The 25,171-nt window shown below is 35.4% G+C and overlaps 1 protein-coding gene across 5 annotated transcripts in view; it reads left to right on the forward strand.

Annotated features, from left to right (window-relative positions):
• Window positions 1–25,171, forward strand: part of DIAPH2 (diaphanous related formin 2) — an 859,995-nt gene that overhangs the window by 426,939 nt on the left and 407,885 nt on the right. For all 5 annotated transcript variants that reach the window (XM_058659086.1, XM_058659087.1, XM_058659088.1 and 2 more), the window contains one exon: window positions 9,906–10,035. In XM_058659086.1, the coding sequence (XP_058515069.1) occupies window positions 9,906–10,035 (130 nt within the window). The remainder of the gene's footprint in view (window positions 1–9,905; window positions 10,036–25,171) is intronic.

A 25,171-nucleotide genomic window follows, 5' to 3' on the forward strand; every position in this document is an offset into this window, starting at 1 on the left:
GAAAGCAAGGAAACATGGCCTAAGAGCTGGGTCTTCTGCACCCACTTGGAAGACCTCTTTTCTCAGAATTGGATTATTTGTACATAAATGTTACCACATTTATAATTCTCTAGTTTGATTAGTGTGAAACCTTTATTATATCCCCAAATTTTCAGTTTATTAAATCTCTGAAGAATGGGTTTGTAGATGTAATTTGTCTGATGTAGGCTGGATTATTATTCTTTCTCAACATCTGGCTGCTCCAAACCTCCTGGCTTTGGCTGGGCACAGTCCTGGCTGCTGGGGATGTATTGGAGGAGGTGGTATGAATCAGCCGATGGAAAATATTCTCTCTTTAGTTCCCTACTCTCTCTTTCCCCCTCCCTCCCCCTCTGTAACTCTACCTTCGAAATAACATTTAACCTTTAATTTTTTAAAAAAATCTTAAAAAATGTGATTCCCCTACAATAAAATACTCGATGATGGAATGTTCAACAGAATGTAACTAAAGTTATTTTCATATGATGAAATAGTGTACAGTAATGAAAATAATTGAATGAATATTTCTGTAAATGCAACATATTAAAATAATTCACCTTTGCACAACTGCTTCTCAATGCTAGATTCCAATTATGCTTTAATAATACCACATGTCTTGGAATTTCAGAATTATTTTTTCACTAATGTTAAGTCTTTAAATTCCATTTATTTACAATAGGCATACATTGCTAATCAATCCTATGCCCACTTTGGTGTTGGTGACAATCTTTGAAGTGATATACATGGAAAAATGTATTTATTCCACCCACTCTCAAACCTCACACATGAAAGTATAACAATGTTTTGTTAAGTAAAATGTTCATGACAATACAAGTTTAAAGCATAAAGTATGTCTGAGAAGAAATTATTTAACACAAAGGGATATTTATGCTTGTAACCATTTATACACCAATTTAAATAATTTTAGCTTTGTTGAAACTATTCTCAGGACAATTTCTGTTTGGTAAGCCTACTATAGACAGGTTGATTAACTTAAAGCAATTACCAGTACTGAGCCAATGATTTTTTTTTCTTTACATAGACACATTTCATTAATTCATTCTGGTCTCTTGTAAACTATGTACAAATGGCTGTTGATTTGTAACTGATCCTGGCTACTCTATGCTAATGTGCATACAGGGAATTCTCCTTGTAGGCATGAGAATGCAAGGGAAAAGACTAAGAGTCGAGCTGGAAGGGTTGGGGAGACTAGGAAAGGATTTTTCTTTTCTGAGAAACTAACATCGCAAAATCTGTGCTGAGTTGAAGCATAGCAATTGAGATGAAGCCTGATTCCATTTAATTTTTTCCTGGTTTGAAGTTTAAGTTTTCCTTTCACAGATTGCTACCATAAATTAACAAGTGCAGAACTCTTAAATTGCTTGACTTTTTATACAGTTGGTATCTGCTCTCTTTTTGTTGCAAACACTGTTATAATACCAAATTCAGGAGTGTAAAAAAACTGAAGGATCAACTCTTCCTAAAGAATTAAGATATCTTTCCATTGTAAGGTACATTTGGCTAAATTAGAGTCAGCCCTGATCCTGTGGCACCCAGAAAAGCATTTTTGGTGACAGATTTAGAAATAAAATCAGGAAAGCATGCATTAAAGCTGTCTGGTCATAGTTACAGAACTAATGTCTTTATGATAATTACAATCCTTAAAAATACATTATCTTTTTCAGTGTTATTGCAGTGTGTGGTAGTGTTGATGAAAGCAATAATTTGTGAACAACCCTTGGCAGAGAGCACAGAACTTAATTTTGTTTAAATAAAGGAGACTAACATTAGAATTCATGTGCTCTATCAGGACTGGCAAGCAGTAGTAGTTGTTTTGATCTATGCAGTGGAGCATTCTTGATTGCTTAAATATTAACTGTTGCATGAATATAGAAATGTAATAACGAAAAAGGAAGCCCTACTTAGGGAAAATTTTTACTAGATGTAAGTTGAAGTATATAATCATATTGGTAGTTTATAATCCCTCCACTGAATCTCATTGCTTTTCAAGGACAATCCAATAGAAAGTGTACTCTGTGGTGTTGCTGTGTGTTAAAACTGATTCCTTGATGAAGAATGATTAGTCCTGTTTGTGGTTTTTCTGAGTACAGGACCTGTTGCTGAGTTTACTGCATTCCATATGGCCATTTGTAAATACTCAGAGCTAGGGGGCCTGTCACATGACTTCTTCAGATACAGCCTAAAGACATGGACTATTAACTCATAATAAAGTTTAAACACACTTAACTCTATGTGTTCATAAGGCCCCTTAGAGCCAGGATACATTAGTCCTGAAATTTGGGCAGATAATGTACATTAAGAGTGCAAACTCTTGTATTGCAAGCACTGAAATCTGAAGTCTACAACTGAAAAATTGATATTTTGATTCAAACTTTCTCAGTAAGTACCTAAGCAACAATTCATGTTTAGTAATAAGTGAATTTGCAGCCAGAGTTACAATTGGAAGGCATGAATGATCTGCTAGCTTGTCTAGTCCATCATTGTAATAACAAGTAGTAGACAAGACATAAAAGCATCATTTAAGTGTATTTTCAATATAGTTTTAGGTGAAGGATGAGAGACAGTTTAGAAGACTTATGAGCAATGTATCTGAAAACTTCACCACACAGGGCGTACTTTTGGCTGATTTGCTCTCATAAGTAGGTGGTAAATTGTGCTATGAATCTGTCTCATTTTATGTGAATTAATCACGAGTATTCACAGTGATTCTGTCCTTTAGATGCCACAAATTGCTAGACAGTTCCTCTCTAGTTTGAAATTGACACTGGAGTAGAAAAACACACAGACATTTTACCTGGTTAAATTTAAAAACAATTCAGGCAGGACTTAGGCAACTTATATTCAATCTCCAGATACGTTTTCCTTTGAAAATAGCTTTCACAATTTGGTGGGTCATAGACGGCCTTCATCAAAGTCTCATTTATGTGATACTAGATTTTTTTTTCGTAATTTGTTACCATGAAATTTGCTGCAGCTTCTGATTCAGTCAATTGGGATGCATCCCTTCAAATTTATATTTTCTTTTGGATTCCCAGGTTATATTGTTAATGCTGGGACCACAGTTTGAGAACCAATAAAGTTGTCATTGCATATGAATACGTTTTTCATATTTTTTCCATTGCTCGAACTCTTCAGGCTTAATTAAGCTGAACTTATTCAGGACAGTAATTATAATCACTTTTGTCACTAGCTTCACCATTTTCCAGCTTCTGGCTCTGCTGCCCCCTCTATTAGCTGGTTAATATCCACAATCAATATTTTGAATAAATTATCCCCACACATTACCTTCTCTTTCTGGTTATCCATTATTTTTTATTTTTGCATCCTTGCAATGTATGGAAACAGTGCTTGAAGGTCACCAAAGATTTCTTTAATCAACAAATTAGCCCAAATTATCTTTGCCCTGATTGTTACATTTATTAGTTCAACAGTTACTGAACAAAATTGATAGAGTCTTCATTATTAAGGCATTCACAATCTGGTGACACTTATTGTGTAAACAAAGTTATATATTTTAAATAAATACTATGAGTAAAATGAGTGTATATATTTATCCACATGTGCATATGAAAACATAATTTATTAATTCTATGCAGGGAAGTCAGAAAAGGCTCATTACTAGTAACTACTGCTGTCCCTGAATGATGTTTTTTCTTCTCCCATGAATTTTTCATAGCCCTGATACTTAATTTGGTCTAGTAGGTTTTTGTTAAAAAGCTAGTAATAAGTTATCTTGATTTGTTCTGGCACCAACACGTATTAGCTATGCAAAGTACAAGGTACTTATGTGTTTGATCATATTTGTAGAATAGGCATATTGATAACGAATTCACTGAATTGTTGTTAGGATTTGCTTTAAAAAGTGCTGCATTTGAAACCCTGAAGCCTAACCATAGTGCCTGCCACATATGTAACCTGATAAATGAGTAGCAAATATTGATTCTCAGGGCAAGCATAACAGAGAAGATGCCATTTGAAATGTCTGCATCCTATATTGGAATGCCTGGTTCAAGTCTCAACTCTGCCTCTGATTTAGCTACCTGCTAATATAGACCATGGGAATCATCATAGTGATGGCTCAAATAGTAGGGTCTCTGCCACTGGGAGAACCAGATTGCATTCACATCTCCTAGTATTCAAATGGCCCAGTTCTGGGTGTTGCTAGCATTAAGGAGTGAACCAGAGGATGGTGGAACTTTCTTCTTGTGCCTTCCAAGTAAATAAAAATAAATAAATGCAATTTTTTTGAAATATTCATTCTCCTCTTTTCTTAAGGAAGGGAAGTTTCAAAGGTGAAAAGCAACATATTGCAAGTGGGTAGAATATAGTTGTGCAGTCAACAAATACATTGTATGCAACCCAGGGTTCAAGATACTCAGTAAGTAATCTTGAATATGCAAACAAACAAGAAAAACATAAACACTGTTGTTATGCCCAGGATAACTAATGTGTGTGTCTGGGAATGAGGTAGAAGGTGGCAGCTGGAGTTAATTGTAGAGGGATTCTGAGTTTAAGGTAATTGACTTACTGTTGATCAGGATGGGGAGCTAAGGTAAACTCATAGTCTTTTTATTTTTGGTGATAATAATAGATTATTTTGCTGAATTTTACAGATATGTCCATGAACTTGTTTACTTATCTAATACCTGTTTGATAGCTAAAAGAACTGCGATAGGGAGTATTTAAGAAATTTACCCAGGGTGATACAAATAGGAAATGGTAGTGTAAAGGTACAAACCTGATACTGTCTTAATCCAATATATGTGCTCATTAGAAATTTGAACTTTGCTGCATGAATTATGGAGAATCAGTATTTTTCTTTTTCTCTTTTTTTTTTACTTTGAATATCTTTATATAATTGATTAGGGCTCAATAGGTCAAGGGCTACAGGAAAGTGGGTGAGTCCATTATTTCCATTCTCTTTTTTCTTTCCTGTATCTGGGGGAAATGGAGAGACAAAGGGAGAATCAGTTTTGTTTGTTTGTTTTAAGAAAGAGAGTGACATGGTCACATTGCATAGTTAAGAACCATAATCAGCTTTGAATCACACAGGAAGAAATGAAGCTTAGGGAGCAGAATAGTCATACCCACCTCCTCATAGAATATCTCTACATCACAAATACTTCTGTTCCCAATATGAGCATCCATCTCTTTCTAAGGATGGCTCACTGTAGAATTGTCCTTTTCCATATTCTTACACTATTCTTTTAATCATTCAAGTTTGAAACTATTGGAATATTTGGCCTCTTACTTTCCCTCATCGCAGTGACTAAGTCCTATTTTTATTTTCAGTATCTCCTAAATGTGTATTTCTTTGTCGTTTCTGCACACATCTTAATGATCACTTCAGTTCTTTTAATCCTTGATGTTGTCCAATTAATTATTTTGGTATATCATCTTTTTAGTATAAATTTGCCTTTTCAACTTAATTTGGAGCCTCAGGCTGCAAAGGTACCCTGATTTATGTATTCCTCTGTTATCCCGGGTGCTTGTCACAGTCCCTAGCTCATAGTGGAACACTGAATACATTTTTGCATATATTTGTTTGATCCTAACCCTTAAAAAGTGTATGGTACTCTATATCCTAAGGAACAATTTCTAACTTTATTCTAGCCAGCACTCCCATCTGTGTTTCAGAAAATATAGTGTCCTGGAAAAGTCTGGCTTTTGGAGTGTGTGTGTGTGTGTGTGTGTGTTTCTGCCTTTGAATGTAAATACACAGAAACACACACACACATTCACACTAAGCAAGAGTAGAGTTACATTTTAAAACAGTGCTTTGTAGGCAGCTCCAGTGAGAGTTAATGTGGTTGAAAAATCTCCATTCAGGAATGATTATTCACTATTGAGTGTATCCTAGCATTATCTTTGGTACTTTGAAAACAAATGAAACAATGCTACTGTTTTGAAAAGAACTCGTGTTGTCTACAAGGAACTACTGTAATGAGGTATTTTAAATGGCAAAACAAGAGTCATTAATTCCTCTTAAGATACAGAAGTCTTCAGTCATGGGATATCAGTTGAGTAGTCTTGAACAGTGAGTAGGTACTTACCCGGCAGATGGAATTTTAAAACAAGGAGCATCTAACAAGAGTGAAGCATTTCTGCAAAATAACACAATGCTATGAAAAGGCATGGCGTGTCCTAGCAATAGTAATTAGACCAAAAGCAGCAGGAGACAGGTTAGCAAGGAAGACCCAGCTCACCATGTGTGTTGTATGCTAGACAAGGGATTTTGTCTACTTCTCTAGATGAGAAGAAACCTTTACAATGGAAATTGGTGGATTCTAATTAGTGTGAAAAAAATTAAACATTTGACAAGCAACATCAATGTGGAGATGTAAGTGCAGTTGTATAGTTTAGAGAACAAGACCCATGAGAAAGGAATTTTCCCTCTCTGAGGCTGTTATAAAGCAGGTGTGACAAATTATTTTCAGTTCCCACTGAGGAAAAAGTAGAAAGGCATAGGCTTGAATATCAGCAGAAGAGAAAATTACATACAGGAGGGGTCTTTCACAGAGTGGTTGAGTGTGACTGACACAGATCAGTAAAATGTTTTCTCCAGCTCGCTGGCTGTGTGCTGGTTTCTGTGTACTCACTGTGTGCTCAGTCTGATTTCAAAGACACAAGAGAGACTGAAGAGTTTCAGGCTCATTTGAGAGTATGTCTAATGAGGGTTATTCTTAGGTTTCGATTAGTTATTTACATATTTTGCTGGCTTAAGTTTTGGAAGTATATTTGTGCATATAAAATATGGAAGCTATCTTTGGCAAAATAACATCCAGTTTTGTTACTAAAAGAGAAATCATGAAACTTCATTATAGCAATCAGTGTTCTGTTAAAGGTATTTTGTATTCATGTATGTTGCATTTCCGAAAGTCATTAAATATTAGGTAAATAAAACTCATTGGAATTCAGTTATGAATCTTTATGTGTAATATTTATTGGTCAGATGATTATAATTAAAATTGCTATATTGTTTGTTAACTGATGACACTATCAGTTAATACAGTGACTCATACTTCTATTATTGTTATTATGTGTTACTAAGTCAGCTTATCAAAATGCTAGAAAAACCTTTTTTTAGCATTTTGAAGTATTTTTAATGTCTGGAACTGATGTTTTTATTTTTGTTTCCAGATGCAGACAAGGCATAGAATTGTATAGTGATCATTTTATTCAGCCTCTGTATCTTATACGACAGGAGCCAGTCATCTGTATTATTTCCCTGCTTGCTTGGGGCTAGGGAGAGGATGAGAGGGAGGGCACAGGCAAGCATACAAAAATGTGCTGTGCTTCTGAATAGAGAGGACCTTAAAATGCTTACAGTATAGTTACCAGTGAGACTTAAGCGATCTGGGCAAGTATTATTAGGGTATTTGATGTTTATTTAAATTTAAAGATTACTTCAATTAAGCAGGTATCAACTAAATCAAATAGTTTGAAATTGATTTTGTATATGTACTTGGATTTGGTTATTTATGTCATACCCTAAATTTAAATATATATATATATACACACATAAGCTAGCATGTATGGAAGGAAAAATTATTGGATAAATGCCCTTAACTAGTTTACCTGCTGAATGTGAATGTTCTTAGGTTGCCTCTTGTGCTGACATTGAACAAAGCAATAAGGCCTAAGATATGGAGAATAACTGATGTGTGAATGATATAGATTTGGTGAGGAAGACTGATAACATAATAATATAAAGCAAAAAGTTCAATAAATAGCATTTTATATGGTATATTTTATATATTTTAGGGGCATTCCTCTAAGGTCAGAAATATGGAAAAAAGCTGAAAACATTACCTATTTCTCATGAGTCCTTTTCAATTTGAAACATTAAAGTGGACTCTCTGTATAAAGTTTTCTAAAAAAATAAATATTGCAATTCTGATTAAGCAGTTTGTCTCTGAGACAAACTATGTTTTTTCTCAGCTTGACAATATAAGGTCTTGGCCATGTTTGTTTCTGCTTTGAGCAGAATACCATGATTCTAAAATAGCTTGTGCATGCTGGTTTGGCAAGCCTTTCTGATTTCATCAAATGTGTTACAGTAAAGTATATATTTCAAGAGCTTAAATTTTTTTGATGCAAAACAAATCAATATCAGTGAGAAGCAAAAAAAGACACAAAAATTGATGTATGAACACTGTGCCACTTTTCTATTTCTTTATTTGCATTCTAGTATTAAGTTATATGCATTCAAATAATTATAATATTTATAAAATTTGGTGACCTGAAAAGCTACATCGGCTTTTGTTGTTTGGGGTGCTGCGTGGGGTTGTTTTCTTCCCTCCATAAAGTTCATATAAACTATAGATCAGATTCCTTTCCTTGAAGAACATGCACCTGTAATTCCCCATGCACCATTTTTAAGGATTTAGGAGCTGAATGCTTTGCAAGAAAACAGAGTCTTAATTTTCTTATAATTTGGAACGCTCAAGGTACTCTGAAAACAATGCCCTTTGTGAACCTATAACACAGTAATCCTGGGTAAAGACCTCTCTTTCAGAGCGAGGGCCTCCCATTGATTCCCCCACAGCTGCTAGCCTTATTTAAGAAAACTTGCCCTTGAGAATTGGGTTGCACTTTGTTCTTACAGTTTGTCCTTGAATGCTTGCATTTGATCTTGTGGTACTTAGAAGGGTTTAGTGGATCAGCATGATCATGCAAAATTTTAAATATTTTACCTTTATGATACAAGAGACTCCTAGAAATTCTAAATGAAACAACTGTGACCCTGGAACTATCAATTCTGTGCCTGCTGTGGCTATTTATTTGGGGCCTTGGGACTAATATATTTTAAGTTGTCCACATCATCACAATGTAAATGACTTGTAAAAGCTGCAGTACAAAACAAATTCAGTATGGACCTGATTTATTAAATGCTATGTGTTTTTCATTTTAGCCTCTGGAACAATAAGGATTAATTTACTCTGTAATTACCTAAATATCCTCTGCAGCCTTTTCATAAACCTGCTTGTGAAGAATACTCATTTATTCTAAACAGAGTAATCCTGAGAGCTCAAAACCTTGAATCAGTATGAACATCAGTGGACAAACCCATCATCTAAGGATTATAGAATTAAAACATCCAATAGAATGAAAAAACTTGTACTTTATGCTGTATTTGGCTTTGATTCTAAGTAAATCCTTGATTTCATTTGCAGCTTAGACTAGTCAGAGTTGTATTACAGGACACACTAGATTCTCATCATGTTTTTTGTCTTGTACTTTAAAGAATTATTATCCTTGTAATTATGACATTTCTTTTCTCATGTCCTCAAAGAGGAAATATAATATATAACCAGAAAAGTAAATCCTAAAATGTATCATTATTATCATGATTGCGGATGAGATTCCTTTTATAGTTCTGGGTAAGAGCAACACTGAGAATTCTTTCTTCATGGCCTGGCTAAATAAAGAAGAATTCCTTTTTTCTTTTATCTTAGTTTGTATCATTAGTGTCTAGAAATAAATATAAACTCACAAATGAACCCAGCTTGTAAGAGTATGTTTGTAATGACGAACAGACTGCTAATAACATATGCACACATTAACTTGTACCATTGCTATCAATGCTTAAATTAATGCTCATTAATTAGTTCATTTTTCTGTAGTGGTTTTAGGCATTTTTGAAAATATAGATTAAGTTTTAATTTGATGCTTTTCTTAGTCATCTTTCTCGCTTTTAAAATAGAGAGCATTGCTTCTAGACCCCATTAGGAACCTACTCCATACATTTGTTCTAATTTGAATGTGTTATAGTGAAGTGAATTTATACATTTCTTTCACTCACTTAGGGAAAAAAAATCTGTGTTTAAAACGCTAAACAGTTTGTTGTTATTGTTTCCTTGCAGATCAGAGATACTAAGTCAGCAGATCAGAAAACAACCCTTTTGCATTTTATTGCTGAAATATGTGAAGAAAAGTACCGGGATATCCTAAAATTTCCAGAAGAATTGGAACATGTAGAAAGTGCAAGCAAAGGTAATTGATTTGCAATTGCCTCAACACTCTTCTTTGCCTGTGTGTTTTATCTTAACTAGGAGGATTAAAGAGTCTATCAACATTATTAACTATAAAATATTTTGTTCATTTATAAATGCATGAGAAAAGTAAGAAGACACCTCTAGCTTATCTTTCACAGTATAGTGCGAATCAGTTATCTTTCTCTGTTGACTCTTTTTTTTTCTTTTTTTTTTTTTATTGTTAATTATTTTGCATTATGTGACAGTTTCATAGGCTCTGGGTATCCCCCCCTCCCTCCCCCTCCCCTCCCTCCCCCTCCCCTCCCCCCGGTGGATTCCTCCACCTTGATGCAGTATTACAGTTCAAATTCAATCAAGATTCTTTCATTGCAAACATATACCAAGCATAGAGTCCAGCTACTTATTGTCCAGATTGGTTGAACAGTTTCTTGGGGAGACCTTTTCTGGTCTGAAGTTTGAGCTGGCAGAATATCATCACAGTCAATTAAGAGTCCCAATATAACATCAACAGCAATTTGCAATGTTATGGAGTTGACATGGTTTTGAGTAACCAGTGTATTAAAAAGAAAAAAAATAAATTTAAAAAAAAAAAAAAAAAAAAAAAGGAAAACAAGTCCTAGCCACAACCTATGATTAGCTCATTGACATTTCAATTTAGTTCATATACAGGACCGGCTGCTCTATACCTTAAAATGGCCATAAGGCACCATTCAGCTGTTTCGTGTCCATTTCATCTTAGTATTTAGCCAGTTGTTGTGTTGAAGTAAAATTTTGCTGATCTTGGCAGATTTTAGGATAATCCAGACTGGCTTGTAACTCTAACAAGATATATGTCAACATTTTAGGTGCAGAACATTTTTCTTTTTTTTTTTTTGGGGGGGGGTGTGCAGGAAAATCCTCAACACCATGGTGAGGAGTACTGCTGGTTTGTTGTAGTTTTCAAACCTCTGGTAACATATGTTTGTTCTTTCCTTTGATTAACACTGAGGGATATGCATTGTTTCCAAAGGAATCATACTAGTGGGCCTCTGGTGATATGAAAATTTATTTACAAACAGTGCTTGCTGGAGTGTGATTAAAAATGTGAAAGGTCTGGAAAGATAGATTAATCGCTACTTTAACAAAAGTCAAGATGAGCTGTGGCTACATGCAAAGGTGATATCCTGGATTTTTGATGAGAGAGCACTTCTGAATGGGTAGACATGAGAAGGCTTTGTGGACAAGACCAAAGAGGCAACTATGAGAAGAGGAGAAAACCTGAACAACGCACAGTGGCCCAATATTTAAGAAAAATGAGAGGAATAGTTGAATATAAGTTGGAGCAAGAAATCAGGTATCTGAGAGACTGCAGTACTAGGCTAGTGAGTCTCCTCTTCATGGGACAGGCAGTAAGATAACATTGAAGGGACAGAATGGGCAACACTAGGCCCCAGTGAAAAACAGGAGAGGGGATGGCAGGAATCTTTGAGATTTTAATTCTTGATAATTAGTTCTGTCAATCAGTAAATAGTCTGTACTCCTGGGATAAGTTGAAAGGTTAAAAAAGAATAAATCAAAGAAAAAATTTTCTGAAGGTAAGCTTCTGTATTTGGAAAAATATGAATTTTTATTTTTCATTTGTTTCGCATGACTCTGGAGGCTGAGAAGTTTAAGATCAAGGAGCCACATCGAGTGAGGGAATTCTTTTGACATCATAACAGGACAGAAAATGTCACATGGAGAGAGAGGGCAAGAGATTGAACTCACAGTATCAACCCTTTTATAACTTGCATTAATTCATTCCACAAGGGTGAAGCCCTCATGATCTGGTTATCTCCTGTAGGCCCTCCTCCCAATACAGTTATCTTGAAGATTGAGTTTCTAACATGTTTTTTTTGGGGGGGAGGGCGGACACAAACTATTGTGGTCTGTAGTGTGTGGGTGGGTATATGTGTACGTGTTTTTGTCTAAATGTGGTATATTTGACTGTAGGCATTCAAATATATACATAAGTATATTTGTACACATAGGGTTTTGCATGTGTATTATAAGTTAGACTTTAGATCCTATCATACACTTTTCACTATCTCCACTGATAAAGATAGACTATAGAGTACAATCATTTGGGCTAGATATTATAAATTTCTATCTGAAACTCTACAACTTGCTAGTTCTGTGGACTTTAGCTAGTAATTTGTTTTCAGATTTATTTATTTTAATTTGAAAGGTAGATTTTACAGAGATAGGAAGATAGAGAGGTCTTTGATCCACTGTTTCACTCTCTAAATGACTGCAGTGGTAAGAGCTGAGCTGATCAGAACCTGGGAGCCAGGAACTCCCACATGGGTACATGGACTTGAGTCATCCTCTGCTGTATTTCTAGGCCATAAGCAGGGATTTAGATGGGAAGTGAAGCAGCTGGGACAGGAACCAGCACTTATATGGGATGCTGGCAAGAGCAGGTGGAGGATTAGCTTGCTATGCCATTACTCTAGCCCTTGAGCTAGTAATTTAAGCTTACCAGGTTTTATTTCTTTATTTGGAACAAATCAAAGCACTAGTAACAGTTAGATTAAGTATGTTAACATATACAAAGTACCTTAAATTGCTTGAAACAAGTATCTAGCTGTTTCCATACTACTATCTTTACTAGTAAGTATAATTGTGATAATATTAATTGACATACTATTACATTACAATTATATTATAATGGAATAATTGTAAGGCTATCTTATATAGCTTTACTCTCAAATAAGTATGTATGATATTGAATTCTGTTGGTTTTTTTATGCCTGGGCTTCAGGTCAATCCCTTCATATTTTTCTTTTTCAGTATCACCAGCCTTTTTCTCCCTATACATTTGAAGAGCAAAATCTCTCTGTTGTGTTTTGATTATTTCTGCTGTTGTGTATTCTTCCTGCTAGTGCATTCAAAAGACTGTTGCCAAAAAATCCTTTTCCTGTCTCACTGTTAGGGCCATAGCAATCCCCATGCTCAAGTTATTTGACTAGTTCTTTTCCTTCCCTATGAAATTGAGGCTTATAGCTCTCAACTCAAAAAGTTCTTAAGCACATTCCACCTGCTTGCATCCTTCTTTCATTTTCTTCTAGTACTCATTTCACTGTGCTCGGACATATATTCTCTTGAGCCATTTTTATTCCTTTATAATAATCCTGTCTCCATGAACGATCTCATGCTGCATCCCCTGCCTGGAAATCATACGTGCCCTGTCTTCTAAGACAACTGACTGCCATTTGTGAAATCACTGTTAAGAATCCGGTCACTTTTGTTTTATTCTTCTTGAAATGTTTTGTTACTAAAGCCGTAAGAGAAAATAATTTCAAACTTAGTCTGCAAGAAGAAATAAAAAAGGATCAAAATCAAGCTAGTGTCCTCTTATTTACAGTTAGACACATTTCCTTGGTATTTGAGTCTAATTTGTCTTGCTCATTTAGTCTATCAATCCTTTCTGAATCACATTCAATCAACTTTGGTACTGTATATTCTGTCACCAGAAAAAGGAAAACAAATCAGTATTACCTAATTGCTTGCTTTCATGGTGGGCTGTTTCATTTTTACTTTTTAAAAAATTCTGTTTTATTTATTTGAAAGTGTTACAGTGAGAAAGAGAGGGATGAGGAATGGAAGGGGGAGAGAGAAAGGGAAAGGGGGCGGGACAGAGGGAAGTAGATACACACACAAACACAGTGGGGGGCAGAGGAAAGAAGGGGGTGCGGGAAAGAGAAAGAAAGGGAGAGAGAGAGAGAGAGAGAGAGAGAGAGAGAGAGCGCGCCCTAGACTGTCATAGTGGCCAGGGTGGCCCACCAGGTCCAAGGTAAGAGCCAGGAGCTTTATCTAGGACTCTCATGTGAGTGCAGTGGCTCAAACACTTTGGTTGTCTTTCTCTGCTTTTCCCAGTTAGCAAGGAACTGGGTTAGAAGTTGAACACCTAGGACTGGATGCAATAGCCAGAAGGGATGCTCGCATTGCAGGAGACAGCTTCACATGCTGCACCACAACACCAGCCCCGGACCGTACCCCCTTTTTAAAAATTCCCTTCATTTCAAAAACAAAAAAAAAGTGAAATACCCATTTGTAAAACAAACACAAAACCAAAAAAAAAAAAACCACTGGAGGTCTATAGATAATTATTTTAGATATTTAAAGGGTGATTGTATGACTAGCAATACCTGCTTCTGTGTTTTGGATTATTCAAATTTAGTTACCTAGACTAATAATGTAGGTCTGTCTTTATAGACAATTAAAATTCATTTTATTTCAGTTCTGCAGTTATATGCCTCAAAATAACTGACAAATGAATAAAAAATCAAATTGAAATGAGAGAAAATGCACGGATAGAACCATGTGGTTTGCCAAAGAAAAGTTTGTTTTATAATTGCCTTTATTGTGTGTAAATCCAACCTTCCAAAATTATGGGCTTCTTGGCAGATTTGAATTGTGATATAACCTTACATATTTTCTTAGAGCCATGTAGCTCAAAGATATTGGGGGAAAATACATCATTTTTACATTAAAACAGATATATTTCACGGAGTAGAATGCAAAACAAACATGAATTTTTAAACTGTAAGATAACTTCAAAGAAATTTCATCCTTGCAGCAGATCCCTTGGGGCACATGTTCCATCTTCTCTTCCATTAGGGTGTTTTGGTGGGTGAAGTTCATGAAACAGTGCCTAAAGAATCAGAAAGTGATTTTGTTTGGGTTTCAGTATATGCAGCTAGTTAGTGAGAGGGGAGGCAAACAGAACGTGAGGCAATCACTTCCTTCTTTTTTTTTTTTTGAAGTTTCTTTTTTTTATTTTATTGTATTGTATTGTTGACAATCTTTACATAGTTAATTGTGGTTAAAAAAAAGGTTCGGGGGTATAGGGAAGTGGGTAATACTATTATGTCCATATTGTTTCCATCATGTATCTGAGGTAAAGGGGGATATTGAGGGAGAAGCCCCACCCGGTTTCCCGCCCACCCCAAGTCCCGGATGTGGGGCATGCTCTGAGATATTTGCTCAAGTGGTTTTAATAGTTCTCCAGTTATGAATCGCTGCCAGTTTCACTCGATGAGGTTGTCCGCTGATTGATATGATCCATCATAAAGTCTCCGTTTGCCCCATATTTTGATGCCAACATATAGCTGAGATGAATGATTGACCTGTTCTGTCTTCTGTCCTTTTCTGGTTAGAGTTCTGAGTCCAGCAGTTCGATTGGGGAGATCTCCAAAGAAACCTTGAGGTATTCCCAGACCAGATTCTTGTATGTTCTAGCAAGCACAGGGCCCGGCACAGTCCATCAGCCCGATCAGCTGGTGGTTGCAGTAGCTGGGTTGGTTCTGTTTTCAGTCCTGAGTTGCACTGGAACCAATGGGTGTTGCAGTCCAGTCTGGTTCTGCCCAGCACATACTCGGCCCTTACATCAACCAGTGGGAGCTGCAGCCTAGTCAGGGCGACCCACAATAACCCCCATCAGGCCCACCCCCTACCCTGGTTTGCCAGTATGTGTAGCAGTAGACCAGTCTGTCCCCCATCCCATTTGGCTCTTGTACTTGTCAATGGGTATTAAAGCTTGGTTCCTTCTAACCAACTCAACCATCCAGCCCTCACGGATGTTGTTGAGTGCCTCTCTGTCTAGCCACCTCAGCCCCCGTCCTAGTTTTCAGGCCCTCCCGCAGGACTAGTGACCCAGGAAGGGGGAACCCTTCCCTCCCAGGTCTCTCTCACTCCCGGTTTATGTACTCTTTAGGTGGTTCTGTGATTTGACTTGACAGAATTAGTCCCCAGTGCCAGCTTCTGCCAGCTGATGCTGTGGGAAGCCCAAACATCCCTCACCCGCTCTAATTCATGCTTGCACCCACAGGAATAATCAGCCCAGCCTGGCTTTTCCCTGATCTAGTCCACGTGCAGCGCACAGGTGTTGCAGCCTTGCTTAGTCTGGTCTGTCCTCATCCCAGCCCACGCTCTCCAGTGGGAGTAGCTGTCTGGCGAGGGGACCAGCCCTTTAATCCCCCTGCCAGCTCTGTCCCTCCCTTCCTGGATCTCACGTGTGCTGGTTGGGTGCTGCAGTCAAATCCAGTACAGGCAACCTCACCCTGGCATTCCATAATGTGTACTGGTTTTGTCGTGACCAAACCCGGCTCAACCCACACTCTGTTCTGGTGTTCGGATTTGCCAGTGGATGACATGGACTGATTCAGCCTGGTCTGCCTGACCCATGCCGAATGAATCACTTCCTTCTTAACAGAAACTTTTATACTACTTAAGCTTAACAGAAAATCTGGTAGTTCAAACTTCATTACCAGTGAAATTAATAAAACAGTATTGCTCTGGTCATTTTAGTCCAGATTAAATTATAAATATGTAGTTCCTTTAATTCATATCTGATATATCAGTAAGTCTTTACTGAGAAAAAAATAAAGGTTACTCTATACTCCAATGCCTAACTTTTGATAAACCACTTTACCTTTTTCCCGATGATTAGCTTTAAAGAATTATATATATATATATATATATATATATATATATATATACACACATATACATATATATTTAATTATATATGCCATACTATATATATAATATTTATATATGTAAATATATATTGATTGTATTGTGTATTCATATATAAACCTATTTGTCATAGGTGTATGTTGCATAATGTGTTGCTGATATATTAGTCATAATTAAATATTTGATCATTTTTTATTATTTTCACCTTTTGACTCTCACTTTAACTTTCATCTTTGAGACATTTAAAAGTTTGATTTAAAACTTCTGCTCTTTTATAGATTTGCTCCAGGGATTAAACCAAAATGGTTACTAAAATTCAATTAAAATTATTCCTTCCAAAGGGGAAAAATCATATTAATATATTTGAAGACACTATTAATCAAAAGGTTTTGTGTAAATCCAAAATGGATCTCATTTTAGTTGAATTAGTGCCATCTTACAAGCTAAATCTAGTTGTATTTATTCTTTTTTTTTTTTGTGGAAGGGAGAAGTTTCTTGCTTTGTTTTTCAATTTCCTCATAATATTATTTTTTAATTAATTACATTGCATTATGTGACACAGTTTTATAGGCACTGGGGTTCCCCCCACCCCTCCCCAAACTCTCCCCCCATGGTGGATTCCTCCACTTGTTGCATTACCACAGTTCAAGTTCAGTTGAGATTCTTTCATTGCAAGCATATACCAAGCATAGAGTCCAGCATCTTATTGTCCAGATAAGTTCAATGGCTTCTTGGGGAGACCATCTCTGGTCTGAAGGTAGAGCCGGCAGAGTATCATCCCGATCAATTAAAAGCCCCAACATTAACATCAGCACAATTTATAACATTATGGAATTAATTGACATAGCATTGAGTAACCAATATGTTAAAAATGCAAGTTCTTGACAGTATTAATTTGTCAAGAATTAAACAAATTATGCATTTTAATGATCAACTATACCTTGTATTTTCTGCCATGTTTCCATGTCATATTAGTCATGGATAAGCTGTTTAACCCTTCTGACTTCCTCTCAGGATTAATAATGATGAATTTTCAGATTAAAGAAAATGTAGGGGGAAAATCTATGAAATAAATTTTAAGAAAAATGATATCATAAATAAGTCGGCAGAAAGAAACCATTTTACAAAAACCAGAGCTAGTGTAAGATTTAGAGGTCATCTATTATTAACTAAAATGGGCCCATGATAGCTTTTAGTCCAAATTCATCATTTTACAGTAAATGAAGCAAAGTTCCAGAATGAGGAAGGAATTGTCCATGATCCTGCAACTGGAGGGTCGTCAACAGATTTGTGCAGATCTTGTCTAGAATTATTTTGTGTGTGTGTGTGTGTGTTTGTGTGTGTGTATTATTACTTTCTCTGTGAACTAAAACATAGAACAGAAGTTCATGCTCATGTGTTGAACAATTCATAGAAAGTGAATGCTGACCAAATAAAATGCCTAATGAAATTGTAAATACCACTTCCCCTATGTATTTGTCCACAATCTCTCTAGTCCTGTTGTGACAGAATTAACATCTTTGTCCTCTGTGTCCCAGCAGCATTTTGTTGATTTTGGTGATAAAATGCATACTACAATTGCCTTTTTATTTCATGGTTTTCTTTTTTTTTATTTTATTTATTATTTTTAATTCATTAATTACATTGTATTATGTGACACAGTTTCATAGGTACTTGGATTCATGGTTTTCTTCAGTATCAGCCTCCTTCTTGGGGTTCCTTAGTTGTGACAACTATGTTTCATTTGCCCTTACAGTCTCATTACTAGCACAACATCTGAGACAGAAGTAAGTACTCAGTCAATGCTTATTAAAGCAAGTAATTGCTTATCATTTTGCTACAGCAGGCATATTTGAAAATAAAACATCATGGAGATTGAAAAATGGAAAATTGCAACTTAAAGTTAGTTCACAATAAATACAAGAAAATGAGCCAGTTAGACTAAACTGAGGAGGACACTGGGTTTTAACAGTTGTCTGGCCTTGTTTTACTTCTTTCGAGGTGAAAGTTAAAATTGGATGCAATCGAGTTAATAATGGAGGGGACCTAAGCTTATGGAGGTCAGCAAGCAAGAGGTTTATGATAAGCACTAAGGTCTCAGTCCTGTAGGACCCAATGGGAGCTAGTTGTCACAGTGTAATATCAAAGTAACTGTTGAAATAACTGCTATTCTTTATTCGAAATCCTGAAAATTTTTAAGCAAAGGAGGAGGAAGAAGAGAAAAATATATATCAACTACATTATATAGCATATATTGATATGATCCTTATCTTAATTGTTATAGTACTATGCTGTCAAGAATATCATGGAAATCTAACATGTCCTTAATACATACTGAGTTAAAATGTCCACCAAGAATCTGTCACTGTTTTTTTTAATTCTTGTATCTTTGCTTTAGTCTCAAAAAATAGGATATGTGAGAATATTGATCAGTTTAATCTCACTGTGAATTCAATGTAATTTCTTAAGAAGTTAATATTCAGATGTTGGGTGTTCTACTTTAAGTCCTGAAGTAAAATAGAGACATATTTGAAGTAAGAATTTAATTATTGATGTTGAACAGCATTGCCAAGTAGAAAAGGGAGCGTAAAGGAATTGGAAGAATGACAGAAAAAAAGAATTAGCCAACTGCTCCCAGAGAAGATTCCTAAGAAAAGGTATCATTTGGCGCAGCAGTAAAAATACCACTTGAGCCCCTGCATCCCATGTTGCAGTGCCAGTTTGAGTCTTAGTTTTTCTGGTTCCCATTCCAACTTCCTGCTGATGACCCTCCTGAGAGATAACAGATGATTGGTAAATTGTTTAGATCCCTACCACCCATGTAGAAGACCTGGACTGAGTTTGAGACCCCTGGCTCTGGCCTAGCCTATACCTGACCAATACAGGCATTTGGAAAGTGAACCACTGGAGAGAATATTTGTATTTCTCTTGATTTTTCAAACAAAATGAAAATACACAAAAGAAATTAAACAGGAGGAGAGAAAGTAGACCATATTCTTACGGAGCTTGCTTATGACCCTAAGGAAAATAAGTGAGATCTGCCCACCAACTCAATTACAATTACTGCAGTTTTCATGGCTCCCAGGCTTTCTGATATAAGCATCAATCAGGCTGAATTTAGTTCACGAATGTAGTTGTTGGAGATTTCAACAGAGTACCAGAATAAAATCAGAATAATCACACTATCTAGCAATTGCATACATTCTCTACTTCTTACATATTTCAAAACTGAATTGAACACAAAGACTAACCCATTTTCTTGAAATTTCCTTGAAGTTGATTGAGGTTCTTTGCTGAAATTTGTAATCTATAAATTGATGCAGTAAACTTAGTGGAAAATTTAGTGCTTTAATGTATAACCTAAAATATTTAATGAAATTTACACATAAACTAATAAAACAATGGACACTGTTATCTGAAGATTTGTTAAAGTAGTAGGGAGATGTCCTTCAGTCCTATTGGACATTATCAGCTATGTGGCAGAAGATTCTAATCTAGTCATATCTGAGATAAACACATGTGGAAAAATAATTTTCAGGGGTTGGAATAAGTCCATATACTATCTGGTTTATACTTTGTCACCAGCTGCTTCTTTTTATCATAATTTGACCGTCTCTCAGTGTGTGTTTCCTCATTTGTACAGCATTTCTTTATAAAAAATAGAGATGATAATATTTAGCCTAGTTTCTTCAAGGTGATTATGATAATAAAATTATATTGAATATGGAAATGCCTTTGGGAAAAGGTGTTATATTTGAATAATGGTTTTTATTCAAACTAGTGTGAGGATGTTAATTTTGATCAATATTTTTGTTCAGCCTAACCTTTAAAATGCATGCAAAAACTCATGTGTTCAATTTAAGCTTTCATAAATAAAGTACAATATTGTTAATTTCTTTCACACGTATTTTCTACTTTGGATCCTTTTCACAATAAGGCTAAGAAAATTTAATCACAAGACTCATGTTATTTTAAGTAATCTGTATGCTTTTATGGAAGAATCATTGTCCTGTTCAAGGATTGACCATAAAAGTACCACTGTCCTATTTTGTTAGAATGTCTTTTTTCTTTAACATACATATAAACAAGGGAGAAAAGAAAATTATATAATATTTGAGTACTTCAGCAGATGACTTTTTTTTTACCATTAGAAACCATGCTTGACAGGTAATTTTCAAAGGAAAATGAAATATTTCAAATGTTTATGCTGATTTTCTCAGTTGGTGGTTTAGTTAGAAATTCAATAGAGATAATTCTTAATTCTTAAAAAGGCACATGGTACATGTCTATAACATTCTCAGAAGAAAAACAGTGCAATTTATCCATCTTCACCTAAAAATGAGAGAAATGAACATAAAACAATTAGATGTAAGTTTAAGTCATCAAATTGACCATGGTCATAAACTGTAACATATATGGAGTTCTGGTACAGGGATTATAATAGATATTTACGGTCTAAGTTTCAGATGGTTTCAGCTTTTCAAAAGCAAAATGTATCAAGAACCTTATATTAATTGAAAATGTTAAAATTTTTTAAGAAAATAGAAACTGACAACAGATTATAAAATCAAGAAGTTTGTTATGACATGTAGAAGAAATTAAAGGTATTCCAAATAGCTGGTGATTAAAGAAAGTAATACCATGAGTCACAGAATGTATATATGTGTTATATGTTGATATAACAAGGTTTTAAAAACTTAATTACATGACAAATGAAAATAATATAATACATTTTAAATTATATGAATTAGGTTAACATTTAATCTTTGTAATTTTGAAATAAACAATGTTGTATCTTCCATAATTTTATTTAGTATGCACAGTTGATTTTTATTATTTTTAGTAGTTATATTCCATAAATTTATCATATACCCTGGATTAAAGAATACTAAGTCATTATTCCTAAGGAAATTAAAAGGCAGTGTTTTTGTGAACATCTGACATTTTCATCAACTAATAAATACATAACTTTATTTTGTGTACATTTCTAATGTAAGATACCATATCTAATGTATATTGTTGTTTGTTAAGACTGAACCCAGACCAGTACTCATATTTTAGCTTAGAATACACATTTTCTCTACCAGACAGATCTCAGTCTCCTTGCTCTTATGAACACTGAACAATAATTCAGTACTATATTTGGGACCCATTTTAAAGAACAGACTTAGCCAGGACAACAAAAGTGAGAAAAACATGGCACTAAATAGAACATATAAGATACACTTGCTTACCTTACAACATCTGAAATAAGAAGACAAACATCAGCTTTTTTAGTATCATCTGGGAAGGTGAGCATTGTGGGATTACTGACCATTTTTCACTACTCTGCAAAGTGCATGTTTGTGAATGACCAAGAAATTGCTACAACTATCAAGTGAGGTTTTAGATAGACATTTTTAATATATTTTTATTTTGAATTTTGAATTATGTATAGGCTGGGACAAACAGATAAATTTGTAAATATGGAATCCAAGAATAATGAAGACTAAATATAGTTATAATCATGATTGATTTTTAGCACATAATTCATTGTTCATTCATTCAAAAACTTTATGAACAACTAAGATTTATTTATCTTTATTGGAAAGGCAGATGAGATTCATGGAGAGAAAGAGAGACAAAGATCCTCTTTCTGCTGCTTCACTCTCCAATGGCTGTAATGGATGGAGCTGAGCTGATTTGAAGCCAGAATTCAGGAACCTCTTCTGGGTCTCCCAAGAGAGTACAGATTCCAGGACTTTGGTCCATCCTTTATTGCTTTCCTACACCATAAGCAGGGAGCTGGATGAGAAATAAAGCAACCAGGACATGAACTGGCTTGAAGTTTACTCTGAGTCTGATAAAAAGCAATAAAGAAGTTGACAATATGGAAACAATATGGTAATCTAAGTTTCAGAAAATCATTTGGATTCTGTTTGGATGAAATGAATTGCAATATGGTTACAGCAGATGGATATCAAATGTATACCAACTGAGGAAAGATGTTAACATCGATTAAAGTGACAATGGTGAAAGCTATGAGAAGTAGGTATATTGAAAAACTGCAAGTATATTTTCTAATAAGTAAAATGTGAAATACTAGAATAAAATTTCTTGATTATGATCCCAAATGCTTTGAGCAAAGCAACTGAAAAAGGATTACTTGGAGTGAGCAAAATTATTTGGAAGTTGCAAATATCAGAAGCTTGGATTTGGACATGCTTGAATTTTAGATACCTATTACACATTCAAAATGGAGATGTCAAGTAGGGAATTGGATAGGAGAATTTAGACTCCAAGGAAATATTGAGGCTGCAGAAGAAATGTAGAGTCATGAGCATTTAAGTAGTATTTAAGTCTGTGTGAATGGATAAGATGACCAAATGAGTGAGTGTAGATGAAAGAACGGAAGAGTCTGACTGAACCATATGTTTCCGAGTGAAGTGGGCTTCTGTTTTAAAGAGAAAATACTAATATATAGATACCTAAATAAGCGCATGTGTGTGTGTGTGTGTGTGTGTGTGTGTGTGTGTGTGTGTGTAAAATAACCCTGAAGGGGCAGGCATGCAACATAGTGGTTAAGGCATTTTCTTCGGACACTTAAAATCCTCCTACTGAAGTACCTGTGTTCAAATCCCACTATTTCCTCCAATCAGAGTATTGGTATTGTACAACTGGGAAAGCAACAGCAGATGGCTCAAATACTTAGCCCCCTACCACCCTTGTGGGAGGCCAGATGGAGTTCCTGGCTTCTGATTTCTGCTTGCCCCATCCCTGCCTGTTGAAGGCATTTGCGAAGTAAACCAACAGTAAAAGACTTTTGTCTCTCATTCACTCTCTCTTTCACTTTCTTGCTCTACTTTTCAAAAAGTAAAACTTAATGAAATATCCCTGAAAAATATATATATGTACACTTTAAAAATTGTATTTTCTTTTTAATTCAAAATGCAGAGTGACAGAGAAAGGAAGGATGTGTATGAGTGTGCATGTGAATGAATGAGAAATAGAGAGACCTTTTGTTTGCTGATTCATTCCCTAGCTGACTGTAAGAGCCAAGATTGAGTTACACTGAAGTTGAGATGCCAAGAACTACATCTGGACTTCGACATGGGTGGCAGGGACTCAAACACCTGGACTGTCATTCACTGTTTTCCTAGGTACATTGACAGGACATTTGATTGGAGGAGGGGTAACCTGGATTTCAAATGATGCTCCAATATGTGACGTGGAAATCACACGGGGGCCATTTAACCCACAGTGTCACAATGCCCACCCTGTCTATAAACTATTGATCATTGTAAACCCCCATACATACTTATTGGGACATTAACACATGCAAAAATGATGCATTATTCTAGGATTTCTAGGCTCTTCAAGTGTGTGAAGATTCATTACCTTAAAATTCTCAGTATTTTTTTAACATATGCATTTTATTATTTTTTTAAATCTTCGGTATATTTACCTTCTTTTCAGAAGTTTGATCCAATTGATATCCTTACAAAAATTCATTGAAGAAAATAGACAGCATTTTTGCAGCTTTACGATTACTACAATGTATTCCTCCCTCTAGTTTTTAATGTTGATTTTAAATACATATTGAAGACACCTATTTGTAATCAGCAGCTTTTTTGTTTCTGTTTTGAAAGGGAGACTAATGCATGTTTCTGTATTCTGATTATATGTGCATGCACTGAAATATAATTACGCTGAAGGGAATTGAAGCAGGCAGGTAATTTCAGGAAATGGATGCAGTTTAAACATGTGTATGGGTCAAGTGGATGTAAACAAGGGTTGTGTGGTAATAATTGGTGTAACATCTTCTAAGGCCTGACATGATTGCTATGTGGCAGTGAGCAACACATTTCTAATGCTTTTGCATTGCTAGCAATGAAGTTAGACAGCTGTTCTCTCTGAAAGTTGTGAGCCAAATGCCAGTCCAGCTAATTGGTTTACTTGAAAATGCTGTTTACCAAAATAAGGCCTAGTAAAGTAAAATTTCATTTTGCACTCATTGAGCTGTATCTGTTAAGATAACTAACTAATCTTAAATAACACTTGGTACAAACTTGAAATGTTATATGGACTGTATAATGCTCTTCTGAAGAGGAATCGCTAAAAATCATTGTATTTTAATTTTTCTCTTTTGGTGATTATTTCATAAAAGCAAAAATGTGCATTACATAATTACCTATGCTGTCAAATCTTTGTAAATAATAAATAATTGGGGCAAGAGTTTGATACCATGTTTAAGCTACTGCTTGAGATGCTCACATCAGAAATGGGAGTGCCTGATTTGAGTCCTGACTCTACTTCATTTCCACCTTCCCACTAATAACACCTACTGGGAAGGTAGCAGATGATGGCTTAAACACCTGGATTGGTACCACACATGTAGAAGGCCCTGACTGAGTTCCTGGGACCTTTGCCTGTCCCAGCCTTGGCTGTTGCAGGCATTTATAGAGTGAACCAGTGAAGAAAATTAATCGATCAATGGTCTTTCTCTCATTGACTTTCAAATAAGATGAAAATACGTAAATAAAATGCGATCATAAATACAGAACTAACCTCCAGAATGAAACATATTTGTTAGCCTTCTTATATTGTTTGTACATACAATTTGCATCTTTCCATATACAGGGCCTCAATTTATA

This window comes from Ochotona princeps, chromosome X, assembly GCF_030435755.1.
Source record: "Ochotona princeps isolate mOchPri1 chromosome X, mOchPri1.hap1, whole genome shotgun sequence".
In the NCBI taxonomy this organism is placed as follows: domain Eukaryota; kingdom Metazoa; phylum Chordata; class Mammalia; order Lagomorpha; family Ochotonidae; genus Ochotona; species Ochotona princeps.